We start from the raw sequence: 22,480 nt of genomic DNA on the forward strand, positions 1-22,480 counted from the left end.
TATAACCTTCATAAATGCACAGAAAAAGGAGTAAACCCCTTTTGGGGAATCAGAGAAGTATCAAAGTTTTGGGAATTCCCAACCGAAGTTGGAGATGGGTTCTGGCAGGTCCCAGAGTATTTGTTTTGGATTTGTGGGGATACTGCATATACAAGACTCCCGGGCGACTGGGCAGGGAGTTGCACCATAGGGGTCATTAAACCAGCCTTTTTCCTACTACCCAAAAAGTCAGGAGCACACCTAGGAGTCCCAGTGTATGATGACCTGAGAAAGGAAGATAGAAAGAAAAGGGACCTAATTGACATGGGAGGTACACAAACATGGAAAAGTAAAGTGTGGACTCCAGATGAAATTATCCGAACCTACGGCCCGGCCACTTGGGCTCAAGACGGATCCTGGGGCTACCGGACTCCTATTTATATGTTAAATAGAATAATCAGACTCCGAGCAGTGCTTGAAAAAGTATCCAATCGAACAGCATTAGTATTTGAGCACATAAGTGACCAATTATCCCAAACCAGAACAGTAATCTATCAAATTAGATTGGCAGTAGATTACTTATTAGCAGATGAAGGAGGAATATGTGGGAAATTCAACTCCTCCGAATGCTGCTTGGAGATTGATGATAAAAGTGAAGTAATTAAAAATATTTCTAAAGAAATCCGAAAATTGGCTTATGTGGGAAATCAAGAATGGACGCCTTTAATAGATAGTGACTGGTGGGATGAATTTTGGTCTTTTAAAGGGAAATGGTGGAAAAAGGCTGCGTTCATAACAATTTGTGCAATAACTGGACTGTTATTTTCACCCTGCTTATTTCCCTGTCTAGTCCGAATACTGACATCAACTGTGCAAGCTAGCATCCAGCTTCCTGAGACTGTTAACAAAAAGCAAACAAAGATCATGGTGATGGAAAGCCAAGAACAGAAACACGCAGATGCCAAGGAAATATATAACCAATACCAAAGACTTAGGAAATTTTATTTCCAAGAACCAGAGACTGCAAATTGATGCGAGCATCCGCCCGATCAAATAAATACAGGGGGGAGTTGTCATGAATGAATTCAGTAAAAGTTACGTATTTGTTGTGCCCCCATGTTTATTCCAATTGTACCCTTGTTATAATACCCCCCCCTTGTTACTTCTCCCACTGTGGATGCCTCCCCCTGTTCATTCCAGTTGTACCCTTGTTGTAATACCCCTCCCTGTTTGCTGATTCCAGTTGTACCCTTGTTGTAACACCCCCCCCCCGTTTGCTGCTTCTATATGCCTCCCCATGTCCCTTCCAACTGTACCCTTGTTGTAATACCCCCCCCTGGTTGTTATATGCTCCCCCATGTTCACTAAGGTTGTACCCTTTATTGTAATACCCCCCTGTTACCCCTTGTTAAATCCCTTTTACTGGTATCCTTATTCAGTCCCTCGGGTGTTGCCTCCGCTGCTCCCAAAATGGCGGCCGGAAAGAGCCTCGGCAATATGCAAATGAAGTAAAGCAGAACAGAATCCAACAAAGGGCCTGGAAACACCAAACCAACGTGGAAATTCGAGGAACCAAGTGACTGAACTTAGTGGGGAGAGTTCCCCCATACCCTCAATCAAGTTTTGGAGGTCACCACCACCTAAAGGTAACCAGACCGAGATGAGGACCCTAGTCTACGAGCCGGGAGACGTCTTCCTAGGAACGCCCTCGAGGACGGAAGCCCCAGTTCTGCTGTGAAGCACAACTGTTCACCTCCTCCTCTGCGTCACCGAAGGGAGCAGCGGCGGTGTGCGCGACCCCTCAGGCTGCTGGTATCATAGAACATTTCCCTTTTTTTTCCTCCCCCAAGTAAAATGGTGCCATTCAGCTTCTGGAGAAAAGAACTGTCAAAGGTGCTGTTTTGGCAGTCATGGAGGCAGAGGTGGGGGAGAGGAAGATATGCCCTGGAGGGATGCTCTGGTGGGCTCCAGCATTTAAACAAGCTACTTTGATACAGGGACTGGGCCATTTTCAATACTAAATGGCTGCATTAAATGGTTTTCCAGGCCTTATGCTGGCAAGAAAGCTTTTAGAGCCCATGGGAGTTTAGCCTCCATGAGAAAGGCAGCATCAGTTCCTGTGCAAGGTGAGACACTGTGGGAGGGGCCCCTGGGCTCCCCTGGGAGCTTACACCAGTAGAAGTGAATTTTATCTATCAGATGTTTTGCCCTCCCTGATCTATGTCAGTCAACAGTTGGTCTACTGCCCTGTTCCAGAAAGTTCATTGTTCTCGTTACCCCTATTGGTTCTTTCTGTAAAGCCACTCCTTTCCCCTCTCTCCATTGGTTCTGTGTATGTTACTCCCTCCTTGTTCCTCCTTTTGGCCTTTCCCCTATTGGTTCGTTTGTACCACGACCACTCCTACCCCTCCACTGTTGTGTGCCCCGGCCCTGCCTTCCCTCGGCTCTCTCAGCGTCTGTCTCCTTTCTGAGAGGTTGTCTCCCTCTCCCTCTCCTAGCTCCCTCGCCCTCTGCTTCTCCTGCAATAAAACCCTCGTGGAATAAGGCAGCCTGAGCGTCCTCCTGTTTCTCTGGTGGAGCTATCCATAATTATCTGGGCACCTGTGGATTAGCCAGCTGTGGACCACCCTGCTGGACCGGGTCTGCAGGCGCTTAATGAGACACAGCATTCCAAAGCTCAACTTGTGCTTAGAGAAGCCACCAGCCTCCAGTAAGCAAGGCCAGAAAGCTTCTCCAGTCCTGCTGAGCGGCTGTGGCAGAGCTGTTGTGCTCTGCAGCAGCTCCATGGCAGCGCAGCAGCCGCAGGAGAGGGCTCAGGACAGGCTTGGGGGGAGCGGGGCGGCAGGAAGCTGAGAGAAGCCCCTGCTCTAGAACTGAGGCAGTTTGTGCAGAAGCAAACCAAGATGGTGACTTGAAGAGATTGCCACTGTGCTCAAAGTTTGCCTCTGAAGACTGAGAGGTGAGCTTGTCAGAAGTCCCAGAACACATCAGGAAAAAGGTTTTATGTTAGTAGTTGTGATTAGGCACAAGTCTCCAGTGGGAAAAGAGCCTCTGAAGCAGGCTGTGAGTCTTAGGGTGTCTTAGTTCTTAGTAGAGTAGAGATTACCAATGAAATGCAATTGTATTTTTTATTCTAGAAGCGTAAAAATGTTCTAAGTTTTTCTGAATTCTAAAACTACTTTGAAAAATATAGAACAGTTCTGGGGAAAGGGACGAAATATTTGGAGAATTTTCTATGAAAAATATTCCTAAATCTAGCAAAATGAAAAATAAACATAGTGGCTGCTGGTCTCAGCAACCTGATGCCCAGCTGCTGCCTGCCCAGCACTGGCTGTGCCCAGACAAGCAGCTTTGCCAGTGCTGGTGGTAGCAGCCAGGGACCAGAGCTGAAGCACCAAGGTGTTGCTCAAGCCCTTCCCTGGCAGGAGGGGCCCACCTTCAGTCCTGGCCAGACATCAGGGTCAGCACTCTCGGAGACAGAGGGTCCTGTTCTGGGTGGTGGCAGCATGTCCCCCCCAATCAGTGGGTAATGCAGCCGTGGCAGGGACAATGGACACTGGCACGGACATGCAAGATGACAGGTCCTGTTCTCCCTGACTGAGCTGTTTGGCTGGTCTTGTGAAGCTGCAGAGGCGGTCCTGTGGAGAGAGGAATGGCTGAGGCCCCAGCTGCCAGTGGCACACTGGGACCCTCCTGCACAGCAGGGCCCAGAGCTGGCAAGGCTCCCCAGCCCGGCTGGAGCTGCTGGCACACCTTGGCCCAGCTGGACAGCTGCCCCTCAAGGCCCCGGCGAGCAGGGCACGGCTCTGGGCAGGCTCCCTGGCCAGGAGCGGGCCCCAGAGCGCGACTGCCTTGCAAGGGCAATCTCGTCCCTGCTCTTTCTCCTCCCCACCTTGCCTGGCCTCTGCCCTGTGCCCCTGGGGCTGCTCTTGGCCAGGCAGCCTCAGTGGGAGCCAGCAGTGGCTGCAGCCCCAGCGGGCCCCCCAGGACAAGGCCCAGCAATTAAGAGGCCAATGAAAGCACTGAGCAGCAGCAGAACCCTCAGCAGAGTTCTTGGGGCAACCACAGACTGACCACAACTCCACTGCAGCCTCTCGGGGAATGTTTCCCATCTATATTAGACTTGTAAAAGAAGCTGTTTGAGGGAAAGAGGATAAAAACACTCACTGTATTATCTTCCAGAAGCACCAGATTCCAACACAGAACAACAGGAAGAAAAGACAAAAAAAAAGCACATCTGCCATTAACTGCAGCAAACAGCGTGCTTCCCAATGGCAACCCCTTCCGATGCCCTTCTGGGAATCTGGAACAGGTGCTGTGGTGCTGGTTGCATCTGTGGGAGCAACGGGGAGCGTGAGCCCGCGCTGTGCTGCACTGCTGAGCTGGCAGCACGGTGCATACGGCCAAACCCTTCTCTGAGCAGCCCCTGCCAGCCCTGGCCCTCCCTGCCCGGTGACAGCTCCCCCAGCCCCAGGGGACAGAGTCAGGCCCTGTCAGGAGCCAGTGCAGCCCCTGCCCAGTCAGGAGCCAGGGCTGGCTCTGGCCCTGGGCTCGCAGCAGGGCTCCCTCTCGGGGCTGCTCCCGTGCCTTGGGCCTCTGGGCACTCAAGGCCAGCTCCGGGAGCAGCTGCAGCGGGAGGGGCGTTGGTGCGCGAGTCCAGATTCCCCGGGGCTGTGAACGAGCTCCAGAGGCCTGGAAGCCGAGGCGCCTCCAGCTTTGGCTGCTGCCGGGCCGTGCAAGGGCAGGGCCTGGGGGAAGAGCTGCTGCCACACAGCCCCGCCGAGGGCTGAGCCCGGCTGAGCCTGGCACAGCAGTTACCTCCTGTGCCTGTGCCTGTGCCTGGCATTGCCTTCCTCCCTGCAGCAGAGGTTGGCACTGAGCCACTGCTTCCTCCGGGATGTGCCTCCTTCTGCTGAGATGTTTCGTCCATCACTTGACAAAGGAAGAGGGAGAGCTGGATCAGATGGAACTATCTACCATTCAGGGAGGTGGCATTTTCATGAGACAATGCTTTTCAAAGTCATGGTTAAGGATCAGAAAAACATATGGGTTTTTGGGACTGGGCCAGTGCCCTCCCACCTCCAAACAGCTGCCAGGCCTGTGCAGAAGTCGTGAGGGGATGGCGCAGGGCGAGGGCACACACGTGCATGGTTCTGCCCTGGCACCTGCAGCGATGCCCCCCTGGCCGAGCTTTGGGCTCTGAGTTGGCAGCTCTCCCAGGGGGAAAGGCCACACTGGGATGGAAGGAGCCCCTTGCTGGGCAGTCGGGGCAGAAAGGACTCCCTGGAGCTGCCAGCAGCTCTAAACCCAGCCCCAGCCAGGGCCAGGCCTTGGCAGCAGCAGCAGCAGCAGGAGCAGCTCAGGCTCCCTGGGGCCGGCAAAGGAGCTGTGAAAGGCTCAGCCCCGGGGCACAGCCCTGGGCCCGGCCCCTTCCCTCTCTGCTCTTCTCCCTGGCTGCACAGAGCACACAGAAGGACACACTGGCACTGCACATGGGAGGAAGATGGACAGCCAAATGCTCCTTCCTCCCACTGACAGTGATTCTGTGGGATCACTCAGGGCTCTAGAAGGGAGCAGGGCAGGTTTTCCTGATCTCAACAACCTTAAGGTAAATGGCACATGAGTGAGGTCTTGCCACACTGACACTGATTATTCTCTCAGGAAAAGGGACATTGAGAACTTGCCTGCAGAATTTTCCATGGATTTCAAACTGTCTTGTGCTAGGCCTCCCAGAGAAGCCATGTCACGATCCCAATCTAGAGAGAAGCACAGATCAGAAGCATTCCCATGGTGTGCAGGGCTCTCCCTCTGCCTCAGGGAACTGGGCACTGCAAGGGGGTGGGCTAAGGCCGTGGGAGCCCGATGTCAATGGACATGGCCAAAGATGCACAGGGGCCTGGCTGGGGAGCTCTGGGCTGGCTCCTGGTCACTCTCCACACTCTTTGCAGGCCCTGTGCAACATGCCTGGAGGGGTGGCTGCTCCTGCCCAGGGCCCATGGTGGTACTCTCACTCCCACAGAGGATACCCTCACTAAATCCCTGGCGTAATCGGCAGCAGGCAGTGCCACAACTATCCCTTCTTGCCTATCTCTGCTCAGTGAGCTTAGACAGGCCAAGGAACAGTCAGACCCTCTCACACAGCTCAGGGCCTTGGGGAAGAGCTTCTGCCACACAGCCTCACCGAGGGCTGAGCTCAGCAGAGCAATTACCTCCTGTGACTGTGCCCATGCCTGGAATTGCCTCCCTTCCTTCAGGAAATGCTGCCTTCCATAAAGCCTCTCTGTCCATCCCTGAGAAAGGAAGAGGCAGAGCTGGATCACATGGAACCATTACCCACGGGGGAGGTGGAAATTTCAGGAGGCAATACTTGTCAAACACATGGATAAGGATCAGGATAAGGCCCAGGCACATGGGGCGTGACAGGCCTCTCTCTTTTCCAAACCACCACCCCTCCTGATCTACCCAAAGACTGGGAAATTGCAGGGGATCTCAGGGTGTGCATGGCCATGCTGCAGTTTGAGCTCCCTGTCAGCTGCTGCCAAATGCCTTCCTGCAGAGGCTGGGGAGAAGCTGCAGCCAGGCCAGGCTGGGAAACAGCCCTGCAGGCCGTGAAAGCAGCCAGGCTGCCATGGACCCCTTCCGCTGTGCCGGGCACGGTGTGTCCAGATGTGCAGGGAACGCCCTCGGCTGCTGAGTCCCAGGGGAAGGCTGGGGGAAATGCACCCACCTTGTCCTGCCCGTTCCATTTCCCTCAACAGCTGCCCCATGCGTTTGGATGGTTCCTGGGCTTTCTGGTGTCCTTTAGCTTTGTTCTTTCCCGCTGAAGGACCTTAGAGCAACAGAGTTCCATTTCCCAGGAATGGATCCCACAAAACCAGGGCTCAGCCTGTGGGATCAGCAGGGACACACTACTCACCCTTGCGATGGGAGCTGGGCTTGCGTGCAACATCCACCAAAGGAGCAGGAAAAGTCCTCCCTGCAGACACACCTGTAACCCAACAGCCACAGGAGCTTCTGTCATCTCTGCAGATCTGCACGGGCAGCACTAAGCCGCAGGAGCGCTGAGGGGATGGCGCAGGGCGAGGGCACACACGTGCATGGTTCTGCCCTGGCACCTGCAGCGATGCCCCCCTGGCCGAGCTTTGGGCTCTGAGCTGGCAGCTCTCCCAGGGGGAAAGGCCTTGACCTACCCTCAGCATCTCCCAGAGGCTCAATCCTGAATGTGGGTTGGGAAGCCAGATCGCTTTCACCAACAGGGTTGGCACTCGCTCAGCTCTGCCTCTCACTCAGGAGCAGGGGCAGGGGGAGCACGTGCCTGTGGCGGCCCCACACTGGGATGGAAGGAGCCCCTTGCTGGGCAGTCGGGGCAGAAAGGACTCCCTGGAGCTGCCAGCAGCTCTAAACCCAGCCCCAGCCAGGGCCAGGCCTTGGCAGCAGCAGCAGCAGCAGCAGGAGCAGCTCAGGCTCCCTGGGGCCGGCAAAGGAGCTGTGAAAGGCTCAGCCCCGGGGCACAGCCCTGGGCCCGGCCCCTTCCCTCTCTGCTCTTCTCCCTGGCTGCACAGAGCACACAGAAGGACACACTGGCATTGCACATGGGAGGAAGATGGACAGCCAAATGCTCCTTCCTCCCACTGACAGTGATCCTGTGGGATCGCTCAGGGCTCCAGGACAAGGCTTCCGGAATTCAACACCCTGCCTATTCTTAAGCAAAGTGGCACAAGTGCGAGCTCGTGCCACAATGACTGATTATACTCTAAGTAAAAATGGACTTTGAGAACTTGGCTACAGCTTGTGCCAAGGTCTTCAAACTGTGACCCAGAAGGACGAGCAGGGAATCCATGTCATGATCCCAGTCTAGAAGGGAGCATAAAACAGAACTGCTTCCATGGTGTGCTGGGATCCCCTTTTGCCTCAGGGAACTGGGCACTGCAAGGGGGTCAGCTAAGGCCATGGGAGCCTGATGTCAATGGGCATGGCCAAAGATGCACAAGGGCCTGGGCAGCTCAGGGCTGGCTCCTGCTCACTCTCCATCCTTTTTGCAGGCCCTGTGCAACATCCCTGGAGGGGTGGCTGGAGTAGCCCAAGGGCCCTGGGGCCCTCTCCCTCCCACAGAGGGAAACGTCCCTAAAGCCCTAGGGATAACTGCAGCACGAATGCCAGAACCATTCCTTCCCTCCTGCGCTCCCTCTCTTGGGACAGCTTCCTCAGCCCAAGGGGACATAGCCAGTCCCTCTCAGGACACACTGGAGCCTTCCTTGCTCCTGCCCTCTGCCCTTTCCCCACCATGGGCTCCCTGTGCAGTCTCTCCCAGGTTTCGGGATGTGTCTCCCACAGAGGGACCCCAGCAAGACTGCTCAGTACCCGAGTGCCCTGAGCCTGCTCGGGATAATTCCTCTGGGCTGTGCCGATCTTGTCTGGGCTGTGCCCACACTGCGAAGGAGCAGAAATGGCAGCTCAAACCTCAGCAGGGCTCAGGCCCAGAGGCTCAGCAATCCAAGTTGGCTACCACAGGAGCTCTTACATGTCAATCTCGTAGCCACTCCCTGATTCTTCTTGAAAGTTCTGTATCAGTCACCCCACCTTTGCAATGCTATTTGTCCCAGAACACCGTACCCACCTCTGTTATGTTCCCATAGTTGTTATGCTCTATGTCACTCCCCTGTTGTCTGTCCCTATTGGGCGAGGGGGTTTCCCACCCCTGTTCTCCCGCCCCCTATTTAACCTAATGCCCTCTCTTGTCCTGTCGCCATTTTGCCTTGCACCGACCTGGGGACGGTCGCCCTGCCCATCGCTGTGACCACGCGGGAAATAAAACATTCTCAGGCTCGCAAGCAAAGCGTGCCTCTCTCGTCCCTTTGCTTCCTCTCAGCGTGAAGCTACTAAAGCTGCGTACCCACGCCGGAGCGCTCAGCACTAGCAGGGAGGCGAACGCCATAGCCCTGGAGCGCCCGTGCACACGGCGGCTACGGCCTCACCAAAAGGCAGTGCTAGCTGGGCATCCCGGCTGCCTGAGGCCGTAGCGGACCAAAGCCACAAGGAACTCGTATGAACTTTTTGGGCAGGCCAGGGCCCTCCCTTCTCCAAACCACCACCCCTCCTTAGCTGCCTGGGGACCAGGAAATTGCAGGGGATCTCAGGGTGTGCATGGCCCATGGTGCAGTTTGAGCTCCCTGTCAGCTGCTGCCAAATGCCTTCCTGCAGCGGCTGGGGAGAAGCTGCAGCCAGGCCAGGCTGGGAAACAGCCCTGCAGGCCGTGAAAGCAGCAGCGGGGCAGCCAGGCTGCCATGGATCCCTTCCCGCTGTGCCGGGCACGGTGTGTCCAGATGTGCAGGGAACGCCCTCGGCTGCAGAGTCCCAGGGGAAGGCTGAGGGAAATGCACCCACCTTGTCCTGCCTGTTCCATTTCCCTCAACAGCTGTCCCATGCGTTTGGATGGTTCCTGGGCTTTCTTGTGTCCTTTAGCTTTGTTCTTTCCCGCTGGAGGACCTTAGAGCAACAGAGTTCCATTTCCCAGGAATGGATCCCACAAAACCAGGGCTCAGCCTGTGGGCTCAGCAGGGACACACTACTCACCCCTGCGATGGGAGCTGGGCTTGCGTGCAACATCCACCAAAGGAGCAGGAAAAGTCCTCCCTGCAGACACACCTGTAACCCAACAGCCACAGAAGCTTCTGTCATCTCTGCAGATCTGCACGGGCAGCACTGAGCCGCAGGAGCGCTGAGGGGATGGCGCAGGGCGAGGGCACAGACGTGCATGGTTCTGTCCTGTCACCTGCAGCGATGCCCCCCTGGCCGAGCTTTGGGCTCTGAGCTGGCAGCTCTCCCAGGGGGAAAGGCCTTGACCTACCCTCAGCATCTCCCAGAGGCTCAATCCTGAATGTGGGTTGGGAAGCCAGATCGCTTTCACCAACAGGGTTATCTGCAAAGAAAGGCAGCACAGAACAGCTCCTGTGTCTCTGCTGAAGATTCTCCTTCAGGCCAGAGTGGCAGAGAGTGCCCCTGGGTAATTGGTGGCCTCCAAGGCACTCGCTCAGCTCTGCCTCCCACTCAGGAGCAGGGGCAGGGGGAGCACGTGCCTGTGGCAGCCCCACACTGGGATGGAAGGAGCCCCTTGCTGGGCAGTCGGGGCAGAAAGGACTCCCTGGAGCTGCCAGCAGCTCTAAACCCAGCCCCAGCCAGGGCCAGGCCTTGGCAGCAGCAGCAGCAGCAGCAGGAGCAGCTCAGGCTCCCTGGGGCCGGCAAAGGAGCTGTGAAAGGCTCAGCCCCGGGGCACAGCCCTGGGCCCAGCCCCTTCCCTCTCTGCTCTTCTCCCTGGCTGCACAGAGCACACAGAAGGACACACTGGCATTGCACATGGGAGGAAGATGGACAGCCAAGTGCTCCTTCCTCCCACTGACAGTGATCCTGTGGGATCGCTCAGGGCTCCAGGACAAGGCTTCCGGAATTCAACACCCTGCCTATTCTTAAGCAAAGTGGCACAAGTGCGAGCTCGTGCCACATTGACTGATTATACTCTAAGTAAAAATGGACTTTGAGAACTTGGCTACAGCTTGTGCCAAGGTCTTCAAACTGTGACCCAGAAGGACGAGCAGGGAATCCATGTCATGATCCCAGTCTAGAAGGGAGCATAAAACAGAACTGCTTCCATGGTGTGCTGGGATCCCCTTTTGCCTCAGGGAACTGGGCACTGCAAGGGGGTCGGCTAAGGCCATGGGAGCCTGATGTCAATGGGCATGGCCAAAGATGCACAAGGGCCTGGGCAGCTCAGGGCTGGCTCCTGCTCACTCTCCATCCTTTTTGCAGGCCCTGTGCAACATCCCTGGAGGGGTGGCTGGAGTAGCCCAAGGGCCCTGGGGCCCTCTCCCTCCCACAGAGGGAAACGTCCCTAAAGCCCTAGGGATAACTGCAGCACGAATGCCAGAACCATTCCTTCCCTCCTGCGCTCCCTCTCTTGGGACAGCTTCCTCAGCCCAAGGGGACATAGCCAGTCCCTCTCAGGACACACTGGAGCCTTCCTTGCTCCTGCCCTCTGCCCTTTCCCCACCATGGGCTCCCTGTGCAGTCTCTCCCAGGTTTCGGGATGTGTCTCCCACAGAGGGACCCCAGCAAGACTGCTCAGTACCCGAGTGCCCTGAGCCTGCTCGGGATAATTCCTCTGGGCTGTGCCGATCTTGTCTGGGCTGTGCCCGCACTGCGAAGGAGCAGAAATGGCAGCTCAAACCTCAGCAGGGCTCAGGCCCAGAGGCTCAGCAATCCAAGTTGGCTACCACAGGAGCTCTTACATGTCAATCTCGTAGCCACTCCCTGATTCTTCTTGAAAGTTCTGTATCAGTCACCCCACCTTTGCAATGCTATTTGTCCCAGAACACCGTACCCACCTCTGTTATGTTCCCATAGTTGTTATGCTCTATGTCACTCCCCTGTTGTCTGTCCCTATCGGGCGAGGGGGTTTCCCACCCCTGTTCTCCCGCCCCCTATTTAACCTAATGCCCTCTCTTGTCCTGTCGCCATTTTGCCTTGCACCGACCTGGGGACGGTCGCCCTGCCCATCGCTGTGACCACGCGGGAAATAAAACATTCTCAGGCTCGCAAGCAAAGTGTGCCTCTCTCGTCCCTTTGCTTCCTCTCAGCGTGAAGCTACTAAAGCTGCGTACCCACGCCGGAGCGCTCAGCACTAGCAGGGAGGCGAACGCCATAGCCCTGGAGCGCCCGTGCACACGGCGGCTACGGCCTCACCAAAAGGCAGTGCTAGCTGGGCATCCCGGCTGCCTGAGGCCGTAGCGGACCAAAGCCACAAGGAACTCGTATGAACTTTTTGGGCAGGCCAGGGCCCTCCCTTCTCCAAACCACCACCCCTCCTTAGCTGCCTGGGGACCAGGAAATTGCAGGGGATCTCAGGGTGTGCATGGCCCATGGTGCAGTTTGGGCTCCCTGTCAGCTGCTGCCAAATGCCTTCCTGCAGCGGCTGGGGAGAAGCTGCAGCCAGGCCAGGCTGGGAAACAGCCCTGCAGGCCGTGAAAGCAGCAGCGGGGCAGCCAGGCTGCCATGGATCCCTTCCCGCTGTGCCGGGCACGGTGTGTCCAGATGTGCAGGGAACGCCCTCGGCTGCAGAGTCCCAGGGGAAGGCTGAGGGAAATGCACCCACCTTGTCCTGCCTGTTCCATTTCCCTCAACAGCTGTCCCATGCGTTTGGATGGTTCCTGGGCTTTCTTGTGTCCTTTAGCTTTGTTCTTTCCCGCTGGAGGACCTTAGAGCAACAGAGTTCCATTTCCCAGGAATGGATCCCACAAAACCAGGGCTCAGCCTGTGGGCTCAGCAGGGACACACTACTCACCCCTGCGATGGGAGCTGGGCTTGCGTGCAACATCCACCAAAGGAGCAGGAAAAGTCCTCCCTGCAGACACACCTGTAACCCAACAGCCACAGAAGCTTCTGTCATCTCTGCAGATCTGCACGGGCAGCACTGAGCCGCAGGAGCGCTGAGGGGATGGCGCAGGGCGAGGGCACAGACGTGCATGGTTCTGTCCTGGCACCTGCAGCGATGCCCCCCTGGCCGAGCTTTGGGCTCTGAGCTGGCAGCTCTCCCAGGGGGAAAGGCCTTGACCTACCCTCAGCATCTCCCAGAGGCTCAATCCTGAATGTGGGTTGGGAAGCCAGATCGCTTTCACCAACAGGGTTATCTGCAAAGAAAGGCAGCACAGAACAGCTCCTGTGTCTCTGCTGAAGATTCTCCTTCAGGCCAGAGTGGCAGAGAGTGCCCCTGGGTGATTGGTGGCCTCCAAGGCACTCGCTCAGCTCTGCCTCCCACTCAGGAGCAGGGGCAGGGGGAGCACGTGCCTGTGGCAGCCCCACACTGGGATGGAAGGAGCCCCTTGTTGGGCAGTCGGGGCAGAAAGGACTCCCTGGAGCTGCCAGCAGCTCTAAACCCAGCCCCAGCCAGGGCCAGGCCTTGGCAGCAGCAGCAGCAGCCGCAGGAGCAGCTCAGGCTCCCTGGGGCCGGCAAAGGAGCTGTGAAAGGCTCAGCCCCGGGGCACAGCCCTGGGCCCGGCCCCTTCCCTCTCTGCTCTTCTCCCTGGCTGCACAGAGCACACAGAAGGACACACTGGCATTGCACATGGGAGGAAGATGGACAGCCAAATGCTCCTTCCTCCCACTGACAGTGATCCTGTGGGATCGCTCAGGGCTCCAGGACAAGTCTTCCGGAATTCAACACCCTGCCTATTCTTAAGCAAAGTGGCACAAGTGCGAGCTCGTGCCACATTGACTGATTATACTCTAAATAAAAATGGACTTTGAGAACTTGGCTACAGCTTGTGCCAAGGTCTTCAAAATGTGACCCAGAAGGACGAGCAGGGAATCCATGTCATGATCCCAGTCTAGAAGGGAGCATAAAACAGAACTGCTTCCATGGTGTGCTGGGATCCCCTTTTGCCTCAGGGAACTGGGCACTGCAAGGGGGTCGGCTAAGGCCATGGGAGCCTGATGTCAGTGGGCATGGCCAAAGATGCACAGGGGCCTGGGCAGCTCAGGGCTGGCTCCTGCTCACTCTCCATCCTTTTTGCAGGCCCTGTGCAACATCCCTGGAGGGGTGGCTGGAGTAGCCCAAGGGCCCTGGGGCCCTCTCCCTCCCACAGAGGGAAACGTCCCTAAAGCCCTAGGGATAACTGCAGCACGAATGCCAGAACCATTCCTTCCCTCCTGCGCTCCCTCTCTTGGGACAGCTTCCTCAGCCCAAGGGGACATAGCCAGTCCCTCTCAGGACACACTGGAGCCTTCCTTGCTCCTGCCCTCTGCCCTTTCCCCACCATGGGCTCCCTGTGCAGTCTCTCCCAGGTTTCGGGATGTGTCTCCCACAGAGGGACCCCAGCAAGACTGCTCAGTACCCGAGTGCCCTGAGCCTGCTCGGGATAATTCCTCTGGGCTGTGCCGATCTTGTCTGGGCTGTGCCCACACTGCGAAGGAGCAGAAATGGCAGCTCAAACCTCAGCAGGGCTCAGGCCCAGAGGCTCAGCAATCCAAGCTGGCTACCACAGGAGCTCTTACATGTCAATCTCGTAGCCACTCCCTGATTCTTCTTGAAAGTTCTGTATCAGTCACCCCACCTTTGCAATGCTATTTGTCCCAGAACACCGTACCCACCTCTGTTATGTTCCCATAGTTGTTATGCTCTATGTCACTCCCCTGTTGTCTGTCCCTATCGGGCGAGGGGGTTTCCCACCCCTGTTCTCCCGCCCCCTATTTAACCTAATGCCCTCTCTTGTCCTGTCGCCATTTTGCCTTGCACCGACCTGGGGACGGTCGCCCTGCCCATCGCTGTGACCACGCGGGAAATAAAACATTCTCAGGCTCGCAAGCAAAGTGTGCCTCTCTCGTCCCTTTGCTTCCTCTCAGCGTGAAGCTACTAAAGCTGCGTACCCACGCCGGAGCGCTCAGCACTAGCAGGGAGGCGAACGCCATAGCCCTGGAGCGCCCGTGCACACGGCGGCTACGGCCTCACCAAAAGGCAGTGCTAGCTGGGCATCCCGGCTGCCTGAGGCCGTAGCGGACCAAAGCCACAAGGAACTCGTATGAACTTTTTGGGCAGGCCAGGGCCCTCCCTTCTCCAAACCACCACCCCTCCTTAGCTGCCTGGGGACCAGGAAATTGCAGGGGATCTCAGGGTGTGCATGGCCCATGGTGCAGTTTGGGCTCCCTGTCAGCTGCTGCCAAATGCCTTCCTGCAGCGGCTGGGGAGAAGCTGCAGCCAGGCCAGGCTGGGAAACAGCCCTGCAGGCCGTGAAAGCAGCAGCGGGGCAGCCAGGCTGCCATGGATCCCTTCCCGCTGTGCCGGGCACGGTGTGTCCAGATGTGCAGGGAACGCCCTCGGCTGCGGAGTCCCAGGGGAAGGCTGAGGGAAATGCACCCACCTTGTCCTGCCTGTTCCATTTCCCTCAACAGCTGTCCCATGCGTTTGGATGGTTCCTGGGCTTTCTTGTGTCCTTTAGCTTTGTTCTTTCCCGCTGGAGGACCTTAGAGCAACAGAGTTCCATTTCCCAGGAATGGATCCCACAAAACCAGGGCTCAGCCTGTGGGCTCAGCAGGGACACACTACTCACCCCTGCGATGGGAGCTGGGCTTGCGTGCAACATCCACCAAAGGAGCAGGAAAAGTCCTCCCTGCAGACACACCTGTAACCCAACAGCCACAGAAGCTTCTGTCATCTCTGCAGATCTGCATGGGCAGCACTGAGCTGCAGAAGTGCTAAGGGGATGGTGCAGGGCGAGGGCACACACGTGCATGGTTCTGTCCTGGCACCTGCAGCGATGCCCCCCTGGCTGAGCTTTGGGCTCTGAGCTGGCAGCTCTCCCAGGGGGAAAGGCCTTGACCTACCCTCAGCATCTCCCAGAGGCTCAATCCTGAACGTGGGTTGGGAAGCCAGATCACTTTCACCAACAGGGTTATCTGCAAAGAAAGGCAGCACAGAACAGCTCCTGTGTCTCTGCTGACGATTCTCCTTCCGGCCAGAGTGGCAGAGAGTGCCCCTGGGTGATTGGTGGCCTCCAAGGCACTCGCTCAGCTCTGCCTCCCACTCAGGAGCAGGGGCAGGGGGAGCACGTGCCTGTGGCAGCCCCACACTGGGATGGAAGGAGCCCCTTGCTGGGCAGTCGGGGCAGAAAGGACTCCCTGGAGCTGCCAGCAGCTCTAAACCCAGCCCCAGCCAGGGCCAGGCCTTGGCAGCAGCAACAGCAGGAGCAGCTCAGGCTCTCTGGGGCCGGCAAAGGAGCTGTGAAAGGCTCAGCCCCGGGGCACAGCCCTGGGCCCGGCCCCTTCCCTCTCTGCTCTTCTCCCTGGCTGCACAGAGCACACAGAAGGACACACTGGCATTGCACATGGGAGGAAGATGGACAGCCAAATGCTCCTTCCTCCCACTGACAGTGATCCTGTGGGATCACTCAGGGGTCTCGAAGGGAGCAGGGCAAATTTTTCGGAATCCATCAATCTTCAGATGAACTTAAGAGAATTGGCAGAAGAGAGCTCTTGCTTGATTGGCACGTGATTATTCTATCAGGAAAGGTACATTGAGAACTTGCCTCCAGCATCTGCAAAGATCTTCAAAGCATCATTCACCAGCATTTCCAAATTATCCATGTCACGATCCCAATCTAGAAGGAAGCACAGATCAGAACCATTTCCATGGTGTGCTGGGATCTCCTTCTGCCTTCGAGAACTGGGCTCTGCAAGGAGGTCAGGTAAGGCTGTGGGAGCCAGGTGGCAAATGGACAAGGCCAAAGCTGCAGAGGGGCCTGTGGAGCTCAGGGCTGTCTCCTGGTCACAGTCCAGCCTCTTTAAGATTCTGTGCAACATCCCTGGAGAGGAAATGGGGCAGCCCCAGGCCCCTGGGGACTCTCTCCCTCTCTTTCCCCCAGGAAACACTCCCTCAAGCCCAGGGGAAAACCATCCCCCAGCGCTTCCTGGCGAGCAGGGAGCGCTCTCCCGGGAAAGGGGAGCCAGGCTGCCGGCTCACCTGCTCCCCGCGCTTGCAGTGGAGCAGCCTGGGCAGCCCTGGCAGGCAGGGCCACGGCCAGGAGGAGCGGGAGGAAGAGGCGTAGAGCAAGGGCCATGGTGCCTCGCCCTCTGCCCGTCCCGCAGCTCTTGCTGCCACCGCTGTCCTGACACCGCTGTCCCAATGTCAGCACCACTGCTGCCACTGCCGCTGCTGCTGCAACAGTTGTGCTCAAGGACTGACTGCTCGGTCCTTGTGGTGCTGTGCAGCCACGGGGCTCTGGCACCTCTGTGACCTCAGAGCCTGCTGTGACCTCAGCCTGCTGTGACCCCAGAGCCTGCTGTGACCTCATGGCATTGGCTGTACCCCCAGAGTGTACCCCCATCTGTACAAATGGACTGCCCTGATTGGAAATGTTTTGCTTTATTCAAGGGCCATTGCTCAGCAAAACCTTCAGGGACACAGGGTCTTGTTTCGCTGGTGGCAGCATCTGTAGAGCAACAAGCTGGTCATGCAGCTGTGACAGGGACATCTGGCATGGGCATGGAGATGGGAAATGTCAGGCAGATGTGTCCCAGACTGAGTAGTTTGGCCATTCTTTGAGTTCTTTGGCCCATTCAGAGAGGAAGCTGTTGAGAGAGGAGGTAGCTGAGGCCCCAGTTGCAGCTGGGACACTGTCCTGGGGTGACTTTCTGATGCTTGTATCCCCAATTGTCAGTTTAGCCCAGAAATAAGTTTTGCACCTTTAGGACTGGTTCCAAGAGTGAAGGAGGGGGGTGAGAAGGAATTTGTTATCAGAAACCGCACTTGCTCCCCTGCATCCTTCTCCTGGACTGTGTTGTCTGCGGCAGGGACAGACAGCGGGATAGAGCTCTCCTTTGCTTTTTAATTAGCATTTAGCTAGCTGAGGCAGAGAATTTTGCTGGACTGTGGTTTTTCTTTTTTCGTGGAACTGTTTAACCTGCTCTGGACTGAACACCCAGAAGAGCACCAGCAGCTCACACCTGTGGCCCAGCAGGCTGGGCCTGGGCTGCGGCATTTCCAGGCCCAGAGGGACTGACAAAAGAATGAGTGAGCAGAGCCACAGCCCACAAAGGGGACTTTCTGAGTTTGCCATTTCTTCTAAGCGGCGAGAGGTTTTATTGTTTAATATAGTTCATGTTTTTTTCTGATGGTGAATGCTTTGCCTGTTAAATAAAGAGGTTTTTTTCACTTTTCTCCAAAAAAATCTTTTTCTCAAACTAGCTGGGGGAGGGGCTGCTTGAATCTGTTTTCTAGGGAACCCCTTTGGAGGTGATCTCCCAAATTTACCCTAAACCAAGAAAAAAACAGGAGACCTACCTGCACAGCAGGAGATTGCCACTGTGCTCAAAGTTTGCCTCTGAAGACTGAGAGGCGAGCTTGTCAGAAATCCCGGAAAATATCAGGGAAAAGGTTTTACATTAGTTGTTGTGACCAGGTACAAATCTGCAGTGGGAAAAGAGCCTCTCCAGTAGACTAGGTGCCTTGGGTTGTCTTAGCTCTTCGCAGAATAAAGATTACAAATTAAATGCAATACTACTTTTTATTCTAGAAGTGTAAAAATGGTCTAAGTTTTTCTGAATTCCAAAACTATTTTGAAAAATCCTAAACTACTATGGAAAAAGAGAAGAAATTTTTGGAGATTTCTTTTTACCAAACAAAAAAAAAAATCTAAATATTTCTAAAAATTTCTAATTTCTAAAAATGAAAAACAAAGCCAAAACATGGTGTCTCATGAGCCCGATGCCCGGCTGCTGCCTGCCCAGCACTGGCTGTGCCCAGACAAGCAGCTTTGCCAGTGCTGGTGGTAGCAGCCAGGGACCAGAGCTGAAGCACCAAGGTGTTGCTCAAGCCCTTCCCTGGCAGGAGGGGCCCACCTTCAGTCCTGGCCAGACATCAGGGTCAGCACTCTCGGAGACAGAGGGTCCTGTTCTGGGTGGTGGCAGCATGTCCCCCCCAATCAGTGGGTAATGCAGCCGTGGCAGGGACAATGGACACTGGCACGGACATGCAAGATGACAGGTCCTGTTCTCCCTGACTGAGCTGTTTGGCTGGTCTTGTGAAGCTGCAGAGGCGGTCCTGTGGAGAGAGGAATGGCTGAGGCCCCAGCTGCCAGTGGCACACTGGGACCCTCCTGCACAGCAGGGCCCAGAGCTGGCAAGGCTCCCCAGCCCGGCTGGAGCTGCTGGCACACCTTGGCCCAGCTGGACAGCTGCCCCTCAAGGCCCCGGCGAGCAGGGCACGGCTCTGGGCAGGCCCCCCGGCCAGGAGCGGGCCCCAGAGCGCGACTGCCTTGCAAGGGCAATCTCGTCCCTGCTCTTTCTCCTCCCCACCTTGCCTGGCCTCTGCCCTGTGCCCCTGGGGCTGCTCTTGGCCAGGCAGCCTCAGTGGGAGCCAGCACTGGCTGCAGCCCCAGCGGGCCCCCCAGGACAAGGCCCAGCAATTAAGAGGCCAATGAAAGCACTGGGCAGCAGCAGAACCCTCAGCAGAATTCTTTGGACAACCACAGACTGACCACAACTCCACTGCAGCCTCTCTGGGAATGTTTCCCACCTATATTAGACTTGTAAAAGAAGCTGTTTGAGGGAAAGAGGATAAAAACACTCACTGTATTATCTTCCAGCAACACCAGATTCCAACACAGCACAACATGAAGAAAAGATGAAAAAAAAGCACATCTGCCATTAACTGCAGCAAACAGTGTGCTTCCCAACTGCAACCCCTTCTGATGCCCTTCTGGGAATCTGGAAGAGGTGCTGTGGTGCTGGCTGCATCTGTGGGAGCAACGGGGAGCGTGAGCCCGTGCTGTGCTGCACTGCTGAGCTGGCAGCACGGTGCATACGGCCAAACCCTTCTCTGAGCAGCCCCTGCCAGCCCTGGCCCTCCCTGCCCGGTGACAGCTCCCCCAGCCCCAAGGGACAGAGTCAGGCCCTGTCAGGAGCCAGTGCAGCCCCTGCCCAGTCAGGAGCCAGGGCTGGCTCTGGCCCTGGGCTCGCAGCAGGGCTCCCTCTCGGGGCTGCTCCCGTGCCTTGGGCCTCTGGGCACTCAGGGCCAGCTCCGGGAGCAGCTGCAGCGGGAAGGGCGTTGGTGCGCGAGTCCCGATTCCCCAGGGCTGTGAACGAGCTCCAGAGGCCTGGAAGCCGAGGCGCCTCCAGCTTTGGCTGCTGCCGGGCCGTGCAAGGGCAGGGCCTGGGGGAAGAGCTGCTGCCACACAGCCCCGCCGAGGGCTGAGCCCGGCTGAGCCTGGCACAGCAGTTACCTCCTGTGCCTGTGCCCGTGCCTGGCATTGCCTTCCTTCCTCCAGCAGAGGTTGGCACTGAGCCACTGCTTCCTCCGGGATGTGCCTCCTTCTGCTGAGATGTTTGGTTCATCACTTGCGAAAGGAAGAGGCACTGCTGGATCACATGGAACAATTACCCAGGGGGGAGGTGGAAACTTCAGGAGGCAATACTTGTCAAACACATGGATAAGGATCGGGATAAGGCCCAGGCACATGGGGCTGTGACAGGCCTCTCTCTTTTCCAAACCACCACCCCTCCTGATCTACCCAAAGACTGGGAAATTGCAGGGGATCTCAGGTTGTGCATGGCCCATGGTGCAGTTTGGGCTCCCTGTCAGCTGCTGCCAAATGCCTTCCTGCAGAGGCTGGGGAGAAGCTGCAGCCAGGGCAGGCTGGGAAACAGCCCTGCAGGCCGTGAAAGCAGCAGCAGGGCAGCCAGGCTGTCATGGATCCCTTCCCGCTGTGCCGGGAACGGTGTGTCCAGATGTGCAGGGAACGCCCTCGGCTGCTGAGACCCAGGGGAAGGCTGAGGGAAATGCACCCACCTTGTCCTGCCTGTTCCATTTCCTCCAGCATTTGCCTCATGTGTTCAGATGGCCCGTGGGGATTCTTGTGTCCTGTAGCTTTGTTCTTTCCCGTTGGAGGACCTTAGTGCAACAGAGTTCCATTTCCCAGGAATGGATCCCACAAAACCAGGGCTCAGCCTGTGGGCTCAGCAGGGACACACTACTCACCCCTGCGATGGGAGCTGGGCTTGCGTGCAACATCCACCAAAGGAGCAGGAAAAGTCCTCCCTGCAGACACACCTGTAACCCAACAGCCACAGGAGCTTCTGTCATCTCTGCAGATCTGCACGGGCAGCACTGAGCCGCAGGAGCGCTGAGGGGATGGCGCAGGGCGAGGGCACACACGTGCATGGTTCTGTCCTGGCACCTGCAGCGATGCCCCCTGGCCGAGCTTTGGGCTCTGAGCTGGCAGCTCTCCCAGGGGGAAAGGCCTTGACCTACCCTCAGCATCTCCCAGAGGCTCAATCCTGAATGTGGGTTGGGAAGCCAGATCACTTTCACCAACAGGGTTATCTGCAAAGAAAGGCAGCACAGAACAGCTCCTGTGTCTCTGCTGAAGATTCTCCTTCAGGCCAGAGTGGCAGAGAGTGCCCCTGGGTGATTGGTGGCCTCCAAGGCACTCACTCAGCTCTACCTCCCGCTCAGGAGCAGGGGCAGGGGGAGCACGTGCCTGTGGCACCCCACACTGGGATGAAAGGAGCCCCTTGCTGGGCAGTCGGGGCAGAAAGGACTCCCTGGAGCTGCCAGCAGCTCTAAACCCAGCCCCAGCCAGGGCCAGGCCTTGGCAGCAGCAGCAGCAGCAGCAGGAGCAGCTCAGGCTCCCTGGGGCCGGCAAAGGAGCTGTGAAAGGCTCAGCCCCGGGGCACAGCCCTGGGCCCGGCCCCTTCCCTCTCTGCTCTTCTCCCTGGCTGCACAGAGCACACAGAAGGACACACTGGCACTGCACATGGGAGGAAGATGGACAGCCAAATGCTCCTTCCTCCCACTGACAGTGATCCTGTGGGATCACTCAGGGCTCTAGAAGGGAGCAGGGCAGGTTTTCCCGATCTCAACAACCTTCAGACTCTTAAGGTAAATGGCACATGAGTGAGGTCTTGTCACACTGACACTGATTATTCTCTCAGGAAAAGGGACATTGAGAACTTGCCTGCAGAATTTTCCATGGATTTCAAACTGTCTTGTGCTAGGCCTCCCAGAGAAGCCATGTCACGATCCTAATCTAGAGAGAAGCACAGATCAGAAGCTTCTCCCAGCTCGTTCCTGCCAGGCTGTCAATGATTATTGCTTGGTGGCACAGTGAGAACATATCTGAAGGGGGCCTGCCGTCGTGTCCACTCGGGAGCTGCTCAAGTGACCCGGCTAGGTGACATGGCGACGGGCGGAGAGCACTCCCTTCGGTTCCCCGTGGGGTTTTCCAGGAGTGCCTCCAGAGGAGCGACCGGACGGCTATCCCACTGAAAGATGAGGCTGACTCTCTTTGGGGGTGAACGTCGGGATTTTATTAGAAGCTCCAGGAGCTCCAACAAAACTCAACAGAAGCCAACCAACGAGAGCCCCAAGAGGGGCTCTGCAACAGTTTATAAAGGGGGGAGTGGAAGGGGAGAACAACCAATGGGGTAGAACTGGGAAGTGGCTCTCAAGGGGATGGATAGGGGTAACAACATATCAGGGCAAAGTAGGGGAGGGGTTCCTGGTCCTGATCCAATCACTCAACGCCCCTGATGGAAGTTTCTAGCTGGTGGGAATGGGCTGCTGAGTGATGGACAGGGTACCAGGGAGGGGACACAGGAATGACTCAGCAGTTCTGCTGAGTCAAGGGGCAGGCTTAGGGAGGAGTGACAGGGGTTGAACCAAAGGGATATGGGGGGTAACAGGGACAAGCCATCCTCAGAACATGGGCAACAACAATAGTATAAACGAACATAATAAAACACAATGCAACAATTCCCCCTTTTTGTTTTAAAAAGAAGGGAATGGAACTTAATAATTAAACAGAGCTTGAGAACTAAAAAGAAGTAAACTCAGTCTGGGGTAAATATTCTGATTCCGGGTACAGGTCCCCAAACCACGGTTGTTGAGTTGGTGCTGTTTCCTGCCACGGTCGCTCTTCTGCCGGGGTCTCCTCTGGTGGTGTTGAAACAGAGACCCGGT

General features: G+C 56.7%; 1 protein-coding gene across 1 annotated transcript; it reads right to left on the reverse strand.

The window, feature by feature from the left end:
* Window positions 1–5,592: 5,592 nt before the first annotated feature.
* LOC128813958 (uncharacterized) lies at window positions 5,593–21,532 on the reverse strand. The gene is made up of 14 exons (XM_053989448.1): window positions 21,477–21,532; window positions 20,771–20,842; window positions 20,498–20,569; window positions 15,349–15,420; window positions 15,075–15,146; window positions 14,886–14,987; window positions 12,588–12,659; window positions 12,314–12,385; window positions 12,125–12,226; window positions 9,827–9,898; window positions 9,553–9,624; window positions 9,364–9,465; window positions 6,189–6,269; window positions 5,593–5,735 (listed from the first exon to the last, which is right to left on the reverse strand). Exons 1-14 carry the CDS (start codon window positions 21,490–21,492, stop codon window positions 5,629–5,631), a joined length of 1,086 nt encoding a protein of 361 aa, XP_053845423.1. The 5' UTR covers window positions 21,493–21,532; the 3' UTR covers window positions 5,593–5,628.
* Window positions 21,533–22,480: the final 948 nt, after the last annotated feature.

This window comes from Vidua macroura, chromosome 13 (genome assembly GCF_024509145.1).
Source record: "Vidua macroura isolate BioBank_ID:100142 chromosome 13, ASM2450914v1, whole genome shotgun sequence".
In the NCBI taxonomy this organism is placed as follows: Eukaryota; Metazoa; Chordata; class Aves; order Passeriformes; family Viduidae; genus Vidua; species Vidua macroura.

Excerpts from the sequence above, each read along its gene's own strand:
- LOC128813958 (XM_053989448.1), bottom strand. Across the intron at positions 12,660-14,885 it reads AATGGAACAGGCAGGACAAG|ATAACCCTGTTGGTGAAAGC; the intron begins GTGGGTGCATTT and ends CTTTCTTTGCAG. Across the intron at positions 12,386-12,587 it reads GCCTCTGGGAGATGCTGAGG|GTGTGTCTGCAGGGAGGACT; the intron begins GTAGGTCAAGGC and ends GTTGGGTTACAG.